The sequence below is a fragment of the Microcebus murinus genome, chromosome 12 (assembly GCF_040939455.1).
Source record: "Microcebus murinus isolate Inina chromosome 12, M.murinus_Inina_mat1.0, whole genome shotgun sequence".
Classification (NCBI taxonomy): Eukaryota; Metazoa; Chordata; class Mammalia; order Primates; family Cheirogaleidae; genus Microcebus; species Microcebus murinus.
This window is the reverse complement of record NC_134115.1, coordinates 92,024,097-92,038,124: the sequence shown is the minus strand read 5'-3', so window position 1 is coordinate 92,038,124 and position 14,028 is coordinate 92,024,097. Positions and strand designations below refer to the sequence as shown.

The 14,028-nt window shown below is 60.1% G+C and overlaps 1 protein-coding gene across 3 annotated transcripts; it reads left to right on the top strand.

The window, feature by feature from the left end:
• The first annotated feature begins 3,093 nt into the window (after window positions 1-3,093).
• On the top strand, window positions 3,094-12,982 carry ARRDC1 (arrestin domain containing 1). Of its 3 annotated transcripts, none has more exons than XM_012784428.2 (8): window positions 3,094-3,259; window positions 9,225-9,335; window positions 9,760-9,810; window positions 9,919-10,073; window positions 10,324-10,506; window positions 10,591-10,767; window positions 10,851-11,304; window positions 11,380-12,982. In XM_012784428.2, exons 1-8 carry the CDS (start codon window positions 3,142-3,144, stop codon window positions 11,442-11,444), a joined length of 1,314 nt encoding a protein of 437 aa, XP_012639882.1. In that variant the 5' UTR covers window positions 3,094-3,141; the 3' UTR covers window positions 11,445-12,982. The 3 variants fall into 3 exon arrangements, with proteins under 3 accessions (XP_012639882.1, XP_012639881.1, XP_075865280.1); XM_012784427.2 differs by having other exon boundaries at window positions 11,360-12,982; XM_076009165.1 differs by lacking the exon at window positions 9,760-9,810 and having other exon boundaries at window positions 11,360-12,982.
• The last annotated feature ends 1,046 nt before the right edge of the window (window positions 12,983-14,028 follow it).

Here is a 14,028-nt window from a genome sequence, read left to right as displayed (position 1 = left end):
AGGCTGGTTTCAAACTCCTGACGTTGAGCGATCCGCCTGCCTCGGCCTCCCAAAGTGCTAGGATTACAGGCATGAGCCACCACGACTGGCCAATTGTGTGTTTTATTTTATATGTTTTATGATGCTTTGACATCTTGACCACATCAGGGACACACTGCCCCTTCCAGGGTTGACTAATTGCTAGAGATGGCAGACAACTTGCTGTGAGCATGCCTTTCATATACAAACCAACCAACCCAGAGCCCTCTTCTCCAATCACCTCCTTTATTCACTTTCATACCCTGAGCCAATGTTCCCCCTGCCCTAAATCACCTCAGGGCCAGGTCTGGACAGCTAGAGACCACTGATATAGCCCAGAACCTGCTGAAATTATTCAAACTATCCAATCCTAAACTTGCTCAAACTTGCCTACCCTGCCTTGCCATTTTTTCCCACGTGGAAAACACAATAAAAGCTCTGGGCCATACTTTCCCTGTGGCCCTGTGCCCCGCGTCCCACTCTGGGGAACCCTGAGTGAACTAAACTCTTATTTTAAGGCACTTGTCTCTGAGTCTCTCACCTTCCCACACCTGATTCAGACAATCCCAGTACATTTTAAGATAGAGACCAGCGGGTTGGAAGGGTGAGGGTGGCCTGTGTGGATTCTGGAGTCACTGAGAATTCCCACAAGAGTAGAATTGGAGGAAATGATGGTGAGTCAGGAGCTAACATCACCGCGACATGACAGCAACAGGGGAGGTGGTGGATTATTATTCAGAGAACATGAGATTTAAAGCTGGTAGCTTTTAGAGTGGAGAATGGTTTGGAAGTGGTAACAGGGAGCCTGCAGGGCACCAGCCCCACCTCCAGGCCCAGAGGTACAGGGGTTGTGTGAAAAACATCTGCACCTGAAGGAGACAGGATACCAGAGGGCACAGCTGCGATTACTAGAACAGGGGCTGGGTGGGAGATGGCTCAGAATGAAGGATGAGCAGAGCCCTCTGGGATTAGATCGTGGGAGACCTGGATAAGGACCACTCATTTTCTGGCCTCATACTGTTTTCTCTCTCTCCCTCTTTCCTGAAACACTCTTTCCTGACTTCTATTATGGACATTTGGGAACGACCCACAAATCAAGAATTCCCCCATTTGCACAGCCTTGGCAGCAAAGTGTCTGCAGTGTGGCCAGTTAGACCCTCCCTCCTGGAATACCGGCACCCTATGGGAGACAGGTGGGCCTGGGGCTTTGGGGCCTGGCAGGGCAGCACCTCATGGGCCCTAGGACTGCCTGGTCTCCCCTGACTGTCCCCAGCTTGGCCAGTGGGACCTTCCAGCCTGTGAGTGCCCCCCCCTTTTGCTGGAGAGGGACAGATTCTGCGTCTTATATTCCAAACTGTGATGTCGTCCAGGGCCCTGATTTCACTTACCATCTACAAACCAGAGTTATCAAAATTTCAGTCCTGGCCAAGCCAGGAGGCTCATGCTTGTAATCCCAGCAATTTGGGAGGCTGAGGGAGGATCGCATGAGCCTAGGAGTTGAAGACCAGCCTGAGCGACAGAGAGACTCCGTCTCTACAAAAAAACAGAAAAACTAGCCAGGCATGGTGGTGCATGCCTGTAGTCCTAGCTACTGGGGAGGCTGAGGCAGGAGGATCGCTTGAGCCCAAGGAGTTGGAGGCTGCAGTGAGCTGTGTAGAGCCCACTGCACTCCAGCTGAGGTGACAGAGCCAGACCTCACTCTCCCATTCCCAAAACGATGCGTACCTAGGCCAGTCTTCTGGCCACCCCTCTGCCCTCTGCCAGCCCATGTGGACAAAACCCTCCTTGCTTCACCAACCCCACGTGGAACTAGTCTCTGGGCAAGGGGCGCCTCTGCACTCCCAGACCAGCGTCCTTGGGTATTCGAGTTCCCCGGGGTTCGCTCACGGTTCACTCTCCACAAAGGGACCTTTAGAAACAGGTAAATCAGAGTTTATTCCTCCTGGTCTCAGTCACTCACATCCCAGCCCCCCGCGGCTCCCACGCCTGCGCCGCCGCAGGATCCGCCCGGGACGCCCCGCCTCGGTGCCCACCCGCCCTTCAGCGCGCCCCGCCCAGGCCTGCGCCCCAGTGTCGCTCTCTCGGGGACCCCCAGGGCTGCGCCAGCGCCTGCGGACCGCACTGGCCCCTGGGCCCCTCGTGACGTCCTCCTGAAAGTTGAGTGGCGAAGGCCCCTGGGCAAGACGTGTCCTGTAGCCACAGCTGGGGAGGGGACGCACCTCCGCCGCCTCCCCGGCCAGCGGCTCCGCCCCCAGGACAGGTGAGCCTCCGTGACGCTCTGCGCGTCAGCTACCTGGAGCCGCGCAGGACGCAGCGCGGTCTCCACCCTGCTGGCCGGGGCGGGGGTAGGCGGGCCCGGGGCGGGTCTGCAGGGCGCTGGGAGGCGGGCCGGGGGCCGGGGGCGGGTCCGCGGGCCGGGGGTAGGGGAAGAGGGGGACCAGGGCGGGGCCGCGGGCGGGGGGAGGTGTCTGCAGGTCGCGGGGAGGCGGGTCGGGGGCGGATCCGCGGGCTAGGGGAGGGTCTGCAGGGCGCGGGGAAGTGGGCCGGGGCGGGTCCGTGGGCCGGGGGGGGGTGGGGTGGAGGAGGGGGACCAGGGCGGGTCCGCGGGCCGGGGCGGGTCCGCGGGTGGGGGGGGGGAGGAGGTGGCCAGGGCGGGTCCGCGGGCCGGGGGAGGGTCTCTAGGTCACGGGGAGGCGGACCGGGGGAGGGTCTCTAGGTCACGGGGAGGCGGGCCGGGGGCGGTCTGGAGGGCGCGGGGAAGTGGGCCGGGGCGGGTCCGCGGGCCGGGGGGAGGAGGGGGCCGGGGCGGGTCCGCGGGCCGAGGGGAGGAGGGGGTCAGGGCGGGTCCGCGGGCCGGGGGAGGGTCTCCAGGTGGCGGGGAGGCGGGCCGGGGGCGGATCCGCGGGCCGGGGGCGGGTCTGCAGGGCGCGGGGAAGTGGGCCGGGGCGGGTCCGCGGGCGGGGGGGGGGAGGAGGGGGCCAGGGCGGGTCCGCGGGCCGGGGGCGGGTCTGCAGGTCGTGGGGAGGCGGGCCGGGGGCGGGTCCGCGGGGCTGGGGAGGCTGGCTTCGCACTGGGCCCGCGGGCGGCGCGCGTCAGAGCGCGGCGGGCCGGCGAGGCCGCGGCATGGGGCGGGTGCAGCTCTTCGAGATCCGCCTGAGCCACGGCCGCGTAGTCTACAGCCCCGGGGAGCCGCTGGCCGGGACCGTGCGCGTGCGCCTGGGGGCGCCGCTGCCCTTCCGAGGTGGGCGTGGGGTCCCCGCGGGGAGGGCCGCTGGCCGCGCCGCACCTGCCCTTGCGGAAGCGGCTGCCGACCCGCGAGGCACGGGTCTGCGGGGAGGGCCAGGGTGGAGCTCGCGGCGGCTGGGGCGGGGCAGGGAGGTCTGGGAGGCCCAGTCCTTCCGCTTCTGCCCCTTCCTGTCCTCTTCGCCTGGGGGCGGCCAGAGTCCGGGGCGGGGGTCTCGAGCCCGTCCATCTTACTGAGCGCCGATACGCGCAGGCCTCCGACCTTCCCGTCCGGGTGTGCAGGTTCGGCTCCGCTCTGCACCTGGGGAGCGCTCACCTGGAGCCTGGCCTGCGCTGGGCTCCAACTCGCTGGGCTCCAACTCCCGCACACACACGCTCTTGGCCGGAGTGCGAGGGTCTCCCAGCAGGATGTACGGGCACCTGCTTGCCTTCTGCCTAAGGCTTGTCCTTGCAGGCTGTGCGGGATGGCTCTTCCCAGCCGCGCCCCCAGCCCAGTAGGCACTGAGAGCTGGCCCGAGCCGGCTGGCCAACGTCTTTGCTGATGCAGGCATCTGGGACTTTGAGACCGGAGATCAGGTTGCAGCAGCGGCCACTGATAGCGGACTCTGGAGGTGTGGGCTTCATCTGCCCTTGGCTGCCTCCAATGGATAGGGCCCTGCGAGAGACTTCCTGGCTTGGGCCCTCAGGGCAGGGTGAGCAGCACCTGTGGCCTCTGTCTGGTCCCTGGCTTTGAGTGCAAGGTTAGTGTGGTCCTAACCGCTGAGGGCTTCTCCACCTTGTCGTCCTGTGAGCACCACCTGTGCTGCTTGGCTCAAACCACAGCCAGCAGGCTCGCCTCTGACTTTGACCAGTGGGCCTCTGCACCGTGGACAGCACCACTTCTGGGGCCTGCTGAGGTCTGAGTGCCACTGCCTGGGACTCACTGATGGTGCTCTGACGCCAGCCTCACCACTGTGTGGGGCTGTGGAGCTCTAGGAAGGTGTTGGGTGGCAGGTGTTTCTGTTTGGCACTGGCCTCAGGGAGCCTCCTTTCCTGTGTCATCCCTTGGAGTTTGTCACTTGGGGGGGCAGGTGTGGCAGGGGACGCAGCGGAGACAGCACACACACACATCCCTGGGGCACAGCAAGGTGTGAGAGGTGAGATGGGGGCTAGGTCCTGGCAGAGGAAAGCGAATGAGGTGTGGCCACAGAACTGGCAGGACAGAGGCCCTTTGCAGAGGCCACAGCCCGGCTTGGCTGTCCTGTGGTCCCCATGCTGGGCGTGGGGCAAACAGCCATTGCTGACCACAGCGAAGGGATGGCCTGACTGTGACTGGCCTGGGCTGGGCACAGCCCCACACTTCCCCTACCTCCATGTGGCAGGTGGGAGGGGTGCTGAGCCTCAGGAGCCTGAGGGAGCCCAGGTGGATGGTCCCACCTGTAGAAGTGCCAGCCAGATCTGAGTGGAGGAGGGACAGGCAGGGTCATGGGCTGGAAAGTGGGTGAAGGGCTGCTACAGGCCAGAGAGTGGATTACTCAGGTTGCTGGGGGAGATGGGCGTCAGTGCAGGGGCTGCTCTGGGGCTTCCTCCAGCCCTGCCTGGGATGGGGAAAGAGGGACCATGGTTCTTTTTTTCTTCATTCAAAAGATACTTACTGGCCAGGCGTGGTGGCTCCGGCCTGTAATCCTAGCACTATCAGAGGCCGAGGCAGGTGGATTGCTCAAGGTCGGGAGTTCGAAACCAGCCTGAGCAAGATTGAGACCCCCGTCTCTACTAAAAATAGAAAGAAATTAATTTGAGTACAAGGTTAGTGTGGTCCTAACTGCTGAGGGCTTCTCCACCTTGTCGTCCTGTGAGCACCACCTGTGCTGCTTGGCCCAAACCACAGCCAGCAGGCTCACCTCTGACTTTGACCACTGGGCCTCTGCGCTGTGGACAGCACCACTTCTGGGGCCTGCTGAGGTCTGAGTGAGAAGTAATATATATATAGAAAAAATTAGCCAGGCATGGTGGCGCATGCCTGTAGTCCCAGCTACTCGGGAGGCTGAGGCAGGAAGATTGCTTGAGCCCAGGAGTCTGAGGTTGCTGAGAGCTAGGCTGACGCCATGGCACTCTAGCCAGGGCAACTCAGTGAGACTATGTCTCAACAACAACAAAAAGATACTTGTTGAGCTCCTGCTAGGAGCCAGTAGATGTAGCAGGGAGGCCCTCCGTCCCCTAGGTAGACAGTGGCCTGCCCTGGGGGCTCCCAGTCTGAGTGCTTACGTGGTGAGCACAAAATGGTCAGCACTCCGCCTCGAAGACATTGGCTGCCTGAGAGCTGATGTGGAAGGAAGCTGAGGAAGGAGCAGTTTCTGGGCCCAGGTCCGGTCCAGCCCAGGGCTGGGTGTCAGGCGGGCCTTCCCTGTGTTCTCTTCTTACTGGGGTGGGTGACAGGGCAGATAGTGACTCACTGAGCTCTCATTGGGGGCCAACCGGAGCTCTCTCCACCTTTCCATGGACCAGCTTCACTCGTCTTCATAGCACCCTGGGAGGTGGGTGCCGTTATGTTTCTCATGACACAGATTTGGAAATAGGGCAGTGGGGAGAGTGGCTCCTGGGCCACAGCGGAAAGGTGTTTTAGTGGAAAGGTGTGTAGCAAAGGCTAGGCTGCTCCCGGTTTGTGGGAGCTGGCAGGGTGGCCCCAGAGTGAGACCTTTGGGATGAAGATGAGTGAGTGGGTGTCCTCGTGGTCGGTGTGTAGGTGGTGCAAGGGAGAGGGCTCTGGACAGCTGGGAGTCCCAGCTGGAGAGACCACTCTGGAACACAACCCAAGCAGCCCCAAACCTCCTACCAAGGACAAGACACCAGCCCTTGTCTCGTCTTTTGTTAATGCATCTGAACACCCTCAGGAAACACATTTCAGCCCTGGATAGCACTGCAGGGTGTATCACTCTGCCACTCTGCTTACCTCCAGGAGCAAGTGGGGGAGGTGATGCTTACCTCCCTACATGGGGGAGGAGGGCTGGGGCTGCAGGGCCACCACCATGAGGCTCATCATTAAAACCCAGAAGGTGGAGGAAGTCAGGCTCTTTGCCTTGGTGACCGCCAGCTGAGCCCTGCCTGGCTCTCTCCTGCTGCCAAAGGCCCAGGCTCCTCCAGCTGTGAGTCTGCCTGCTGGGAGAGCAGGAGGGGGCAATGCGGTGTGCCCTTCTCTTGGAGCAAGGAGCCTGCCCAACACACCCCACAGATTCCTCTCTTCTTCCTGGGCAGAACTGCATCCTGTGACCCTGCCTGATTCGCCGATCTTAGAAGGCAAAATGTGGCCAGTGTCATTGGCCTTGACCATGAAAACTGGCTCCCTGGGGAATTCACCCAGTCTGACCTGAAACAGCTGCGGAGAGGTAGAGAAGCAGCATCAGGTGTTTTTGGTGAGGAAGTGGCAGGCATGCTGGCAGGAAACCCTGTGCCTCCACTGACCCTGCTGAGCAGAAAGGGGGCAGTGCAGGACAGGAGTCACTTTGGAAGATGGTTGGAGGCTGTTCACTCCGGCAGGGTCCTCCAAGGGAGCCTTGGTGTGTGTGCAGAACGGGGCTCTTTGCTTGGGTGTTGGGAAGGTCACAGAGTCTGGGGCCCTTTGGGATTACCCAGGGGTCAGCTGGATGCTGTGTTTTTCTGGAGTTAGGTGCCTGCATGCTCATTCGCCTGAATTCTGGGGGCTGGGTCCAGGCTGGGTGGTGGATGGTTTTAGCTATGTCTTGACTGTTGACTGTTATAAACAGTGGTGTGTGAGGCTCCTGGTTAAATACTGTGAGATTCCAAGCAGAACTGTGGAGTCTCCTGGTATGTGGTAGAATTCCAGTAGCTCCACCCCATTCTTCTCCAGGGCCCCATGTCAGACTTCAGTTTGATCAGGACACGGGGGTGTCTGTTTTTTGACCTCCTCTCCAGCGCATGTCAAAACATTTAATATTTGCCAATCTGATGGGTTAAAATGGTAAATCATTGGGGTTTTCCCTAATTTCTAGTGAGACTGGACATCTGTTCCACTTATCTACTGCTGTGTAAAAGTCATCCCAGGTAACAAATCACTCCTAAACAGCCAAGATAGACATTTTGTGATATCTCACCACACTGTCGGCGAGTGTGGACGGCTGTGGGCAGGGCAAGCCTGTAGGTCTGTGCCATGGGTTGGGGTCATTTGGTGGCACTTGGCCAGTCTGGGGACCGCTGCACCTGCTGGCATCCTCTGTGGGTCCCAGCATCCACAGGGCTGCAGGATTCAAGGGGGATGTGCCCCTTCTATATGGGAGGGTTAAAGTGTGCAGCATCCTGGCCGGGCATGGTGGCTTATGCCTGTGATCCTAGCACTCTGGGAGGCCGAGGTGGAGGATCACTTGAGCTCAGGAGTTTGAGCCCAGCCTGAGCAAGAGTGAGATCCTGTCTCTACTAAAAATAGAAAAATTAGCCAGATGTCATGGTGCACACCTGCAGTCCCAGCTAGTACTTGGGAGGCTGAGACAAGAGGATTGCTTGAGCCCAGGAATTGGAGGCTGCAGTGAGCTATGATGATACCACTGCATTCCAGCCAGGGCAACAGAGAGAGACTCTGTCTCAAAAAAAAAAAGGCGTGTAGCATCTTAAGTCCCCAGGAATCCTCTCATCGGTCAGTCATGCGTACCCTTCTCTGAGCTGTTCTCGTCCTCTGATCAGCAGAAGTGCCACCAGTGCTCTGGATCCCCAGCGTAGGAACAGTGTGGGGTCTGGCCCTAGCAGGGCTGAGGCTGGGGTGGTGGAGTGGGCTGGAATGGAGGCCAAGGCAGTCACTGGCAGGGCCGAGGGAGGTACAGGCAGAAGCAGAGGCCTCCCTGGGTGGAAGGGGCCTGGCAGCATGCAGACAGCCACTCGGGGCTGAGGATGGGCCAAGAGTGGGTGAGAGGAAGCCTGGTGCTCTGTGGTAATCAAAAGAAGGCCTAGGCCACAGGTGGGGCTTTCTAGGGGGCCACAGGTGAGGCAGGTATGGCTGACCCTGTGGGTTCTGGACTTTCTGTCTGGCAGCTTCATTAGCAGAGTCTGAGATGCCCTCCCCTCTCGTGACCCCCGTCAAGTTGAGGGAAGGATTGGGCAGGGAGGTGGTCTTTGGCTTTGACTCAGCCCTGCAGGGATAGGAGGAGTGGAGCTGCAGGGACCTGTCTCTGTCTCCCACCACACTCCCCTGCTTGAGTCTCCTGCTGTGGTGTGGTTTTTGCTGGGTGTGGTGCCTCTATGACCACCTTCAGCTGGACCTGGTTGTCCAGCCAATATCTTCTGGCCACAGTGGGCTCTGGAAACATGTCTGTTGGACTGAGGAATTCTCGATCCTGGCTGCAGAACAGCAACAACCTCTGTTGCGAATAGTTCCTGGTCCGGGCACTCCCACTGGGGACCAAGACATCTCATGATGCGGAAAGTCAGACCTCCTGGGCAGTCCTGGTCCAGGAAGTCAAGGGCCCCACCCTCCAGCATGCCAGACTGTTGGGTACCCTCTGCTCAGGCAGGTCTGACCACATTCCTGCAGCATGAAGTCTGCAGTTAGCTTCCTGGAGCATGAAGGGTACCTGCCTGCCTTGTCTGTAGGGCAGTGTGACCGTGGGCCAGCAGGGGTGTCCCAAGCTTCTCCTGTTGGGAGCTGGGTTTTCAAAGGTCTGGTTGGGAGCCAGGGTTACCAATCTGGGGGGAGCCCAGGGGTCATCTGGGTAAATGCTGGTGTCTTCCTACTCTGGATTGCAGGACAGATATAACTCTGTCCCGGTCAGGCCTCTCACCAGCCTGGCTCCCTTGGAGCACCCCAAGGTGGGGCATGGGCAGGAGTTATCTTCTGGGGGGGGCAGGCTTCTAGCTCACTGGCCTTGCCAAGACCCCTCCCAGGTGGGGCTGCTAGTCCTGCCTGAGTTCCTGTGCTGGGGGCAGGGAGTAGCCTAGGCCACCTGCTGGCTGAGCTCACTCTTTGCCTCCCTGTTTTGCAGCCATCCGGGTGACCTGCACGGGCTCCTGCGGGGTGTCCAACAAGGCCAATGATGCTGCCTGGGTGGTGGAGGAGGGCTACTTCAGCAGCTCCCTGTCGCTGGCCGACAAGGGTGAGTCTGGGAGCCAGTCCCTCAACTGTCCCGAGCGGTACCCCCTTCCCAGATCTGGGCCACCTCTCGCAGGGCTGGAGCCCTGACAAGTCTCTCACTGGCAGGCACTATGGCATCGCCTCGTAGAGGCCGGGTGGCTGAAGGGGGCCACCTTCTCCTGGTGCTGAGTTTGGGTGGCCTCTGACCCCTGGTATAGCTGTTGCACCCCTGCTCCCACCCCAAACTGCGCTCCTGTTCAAGCCAAGCCCTAGTCCTCACTCCTTTGCCCAGGCCACGGCCGTGCTGCCGTGCTGCTGCAGACAGAGGCAGGGAGACCCAGCAGTCCAGTTTGGTGTGAGCCAGTCGGCTGTGATGCCTACTCCTGTCCTGGCCCTGTGGCCACTTGCTGAGGCCTGTCTCCTCCACCTCCCCCCTGTCTCCGCAGGGAGCCTGCCCACCGGAGAGCACAGCTTCCCCTTCCAGTTCCTGCTTCCTGGTGAGAGCCCGGCCTGGACAGGCCTGCTGGTGACCAGCTGGTCCTGGGAGGGTGGGCTCCTCCGCGGGGTGGGAGGCAGCTGTGTGCCAGTCCCTGCTCTCTCCCCAGCCACAGCACCCACATCCTTCGAGGGTCCTTTTGGGAAGATCGTGCACCAGGTGAGGGCCACGATTGACACGCCACGTTTTTCCAAGGATCACAAGTGCAGCCGTGTGTTCTATATCTTGAGCCCCCTGAATCTGAACAGCATCCCAGACATCGAGGTGAGGATGGAGCAGTGGCCTCCTTGGTGTCCCCATTCTTGTGTGTGTGGGGGGAGGGAGCTGGGCAGGCACCTAGTGCCCTGTCCCAAGCAGAGGTGAGGTGGCCGGGGTCTGACAGAGCAGCCTGTCTCTGGTGCTGAGGGTGCTGGTGCTCAGGGGCATGGCAGGGCTGAGTGGGCATGTCCTGATGCCACAGGGATCCAGCCTGCCCCCAGCTGCTAAGTCCCTCCCTGGTCCTCCCCCCCCCAAGCAACCCAATGTGGCCTCTGCCACAAAGAAGTTCTCCTACAAGCTGGTGAAGACAGGCAGCGTGGTCCTCACAGCCAGCACCGACCTCCGCGGCTACGTGGTGGGGCAGGTGCTGCGGCTGCGGGCTGACATCGAGAACCAGTCGGGCAAAGATACCGGCCCCGTGGTGGCCAGTCTGCTGCAGGTCGGAACTCCATTCAGGTTGCCCGGGCCCATCCCCTGGCGTGGGCTGTGGCCTGCCCAGGCTCATAGGCTGCTCTTTCCCCAGAAAGTGTCCTACAAGGCCAAACGCTGGATCTATGACGTGCGGACCATCGCGGAGGTGGAGGGTGCAGGTGTCAAGGCCTGGAGGCGGGCACAGTGGTGGGAGCAGATCCTGGTGCCTGCCTTGCCCCAGTCAGCCCTGCCGGGCTGCAGCCTCATCCACATCGACTACTTCCTGCAGGTTCGGCACTGTTGGGAGCTGGGTGGCCTGAGGCTCCGTGGCCTTGACCCTGGCCCCTCATGCCCAACCCTGGTCCTTCCCAGGTCTCCCTGAAGGCGCCCGAAGCCACTGTGACCCTCCCGCTCTTCATTGGCAATATTGCTGTGAACCATGCCCCACTGAGCCCCCTGCCAGGCCCGGGGCCGCCTCCTGGGGCCCTGTCCCCAGCCGTGCCTTCTGCACCGCCCCAGGAGGAGGCTGAGGCTGTGGCTGCTGGCCCCCACTTCTTGGACCTGGACTCCCTCTCCACCAAGAGCCACTCGCAGCAGCAGCAGCAGCAGCAGCAGCAGCTTCCGCCTGCCGCCCTGGTTTCCATGCCTGGCGCCTCTGAGCCCCGTCCTCAGGATGGCAGCCCCGCCCCCCACCCGCTGCCCCCTCCCCTGTGCATCTCCACAGGTGCCACTGTCCCCTACTTTGCAGAGGGCTCCGGGGAACCAGTGCCTACCACCAGCACCTTGGTCCTTCCCCCAGAGTACAGCACGTGGGGCTACCCTGATGGTGAGTGGAGGGGCCTGGGGCCTGGTGGGGAGGGTTTGCCATGAAACCCATGCAGACCCTGTTCTCTCCCTGCAGAGGCCCCACCATCCTACGAGCAGAGCTGTAGCGGTGCTGACCCTGGCCTGACGCCTGGGAGCTGACCCCTGGCCTGATCCCCCAGGAGCTGACCCTCAGGAGCTGACCCCCAGGATCTGACCCTCAGGAGCTGACCCCTGGGCGCTGACTCCCATGCTGCCTTCTCTGGGCGGGCCTGTCCTCTGCTGTGGGACTGGGGCGCCCAGGGCCTCGTGCCTTCACTCCCAGCCTGCCCTGGAGCACTCAGGACCTGCCCAGCCTCTGCCTGCGCCCTGGAGTTGGCCCTCCTTTCCCTGGGCTGGGCGGGGCGGGGGCGGCAGGGAGCTGGACCTGGAGAGACTACTCAGTAAATAAAGGCTTTGTAGAGCTGGGCAGAGGCCAGCCTCCTGGGCACCTTCCAGCCTCAGTGGCCTGGCCTCACACCGCCCCTCCCCTCCTGGGCACACCAGCTGCTCTGGTGGCCGGGGCCGGAGTGTGTGGTCCTTTACCCAGGCTGGGGCTGGCACTCAGCTGCCCCAGAGTGCGAAAGGATGTGCCTGCGAAGTCCAGAGCCTGGCGTGGTCTTGGCACTGATCAGAGCTGCATCTGTGAGGGGCCGCTTCTGCACCCATCAGTATTTGCCTTTGGCCTGCCGGTCTGTCCCTCAGGCCCCTGCTGACCCCACGCCTGTGCCTGGCTCCCCCTGCCCAAGCCTCTCCTGCCACATCTGACATCTGAGGGCCTACTCTCTAGGCCCCAAGGGCAAAGTGAACCCTCGGGTTGCACAGGGCATGTTGCTGAAGGGGCGTCCCGCAGACTCAGGTCAAATTCCTGCTCCGCCATGGGGTGAAGGGGTGACCGTGAGTAGGTGTGTAGTTACCTTATCTATCTGACAAGCTCATGGGACTATTAGGGGACATGTTGAGTGTTTCCCTTCCCCCTATGTAGCATGATAGAAGTCTATTTCTTGAACAGTCCAGAGGTGGCAGATCTAGGCCTGGTGGTACAGCTGTCATTCTCAAGCAGTGGCTTTCACCCCTGGGTCCTGGGTGGCTGCTCCACTTTTCACCATCGCCCAGCCTATCGGGCCTGCACCTCCAACTTTTTGAGGCACAGACTGGAAAGTGGATCATATCACTTTTTGCCCTCCCTCCTCTCCGCCTTGTTGGAAATGTGGTCTTTAGCCAGCGGCCATGTACCTGGCTGAAATTTTACTAATTGTGGGACAAGGGGAGCATAAATATTGGAGAAAAGCAGGAAGTATGCCACCAGTGGGATGATCTGTGAGCCGCCTGCTGGTTGAAAGGAAAGCCTGCCTGGGTTCGAATCCCATCTCCATCTCTCAGCAGCTGAGAGACCATGAATGCTCTCAGCTCCCTTGGTTTGGTTCTCTTACAACACGTGGGTAAGAGCAGCACTCGGCTCTCGGGACACATGTGAAGTTTACAGTGTTAACACGTGTGCTGAGAGTAGCACCTGACATGATGAGTGGTCAGTGGTCATTCGGGTAGGGTGGGTCCAGCTGACTGCAAAATGGGAGTGAAACAGGTGCCTGCAGCCTCTTTCTGATACGTTCATTTATGGTTGACGTTTGCCTGGTAAAGGACTTTTCTTCACGTTTTAATTCCTTCATTTATCCATTCAATAGATACTTGTCTCCCGTGTGCCAGGTATTTAGGGACTAGAGCACAAAAAACAGTGGAATTACAGTCAAGTGGGAAGACAGACTTCCCAATAAGGATGTAAGAGTCAGGTGACAGAACACTATGGAGCAAAATAAAGCAAGGAAGACAGGTACAGGAGTTGGGGCAGTATCATTTTTTGACTAGGAAGGAGACAGAAGGCTTCCCTGAAGAGGTGATATTTAAGACCTAAGAACGGTAAAGAAACAAGCCACAAAGATACCCAAGATAAAAGGTTTTGGGGACAGGACAAGGCAGGAGGAGAGGTGGAGAGCTGGGTCTGGTTGAGGTGGGTTATTCTACCACTCCTGTGCCTTCTGGCAAGGTTAAGGCCTGGGATAGACTGACTTAGGTTTTGACAGAGCAGTTTAGTCGGGTTCTTTGGTACTTAGGGTTGTCCATCTCCTCTTCTGTACCTGTGTGCACCATCAATACCAGCCTTGGTGAAATAATTTTTCCGAGTCTGTCTCACCGAAAGACTGAGCTCTTACTGGAAGGATAAACTTCAAGATTCAGGGCTGCCTCAGTTCTTCTGCATCCAGCCTTCTGATTCACACAGCCAGAGAAGCTCAATTTCATTCTGTGCTTATATTTTTAAGTCTCCGGGCTGGGATAAGGAGGTCTGACCATAGGGAGAAGGCAGGGTAAGGCAGTTTATGTGACTCTGTCCAGTGAAGGCTGCTGGAAAGGCCTCGCCGTGTGCATGTCTGCGCAGTAGGCATGTGACTGGCAGGTAGCTTGGGGTAACTGGGAAGGGCACACCTCTTAACGGGACTCCCCCGCCCAGTAGGATCTCTCCAACTGGGGAACTTCCTCAGTTCAGGCAACTATCCCGGTTGGAACACCGCCTCCAGTCAGACACACCATCCAGCAGAGCACCCACGCCGACCGGCGCGGTCCTCCTAACCCGGGCATCCGCCGACGGGGGCAACCCTCCCCATAGGACATTGCCCCCAAGTCGGGGCAGCGTTCACATTCAGGACACCGC

Bases quoted from the DNA above. Each gene is read 5' to 3' on its own strand.
- ARRDC1 (XM_012784427.2), top strand. From the start codon at position 3,142: ATGGGGCGGGTGCAGCTCTTCGAGATCCGCCTGAGCCACGGCCGCGTA. The intron at 9,336-9,759 runs GTGAGTCTGGGA...CTGTCTCCGCAG, and splicing joins CCTGTCGCTGGCCGACAAGG to GGAGCCTGCCCACCGGAGAG. The intron at 9,811-9,918 runs GTGAGAGCCCGG...CTCTCTCCCCAG, and splicing joins CTTCCAGTTCCTGCTTCCTG to CCACAGCACCCACATCCTTC.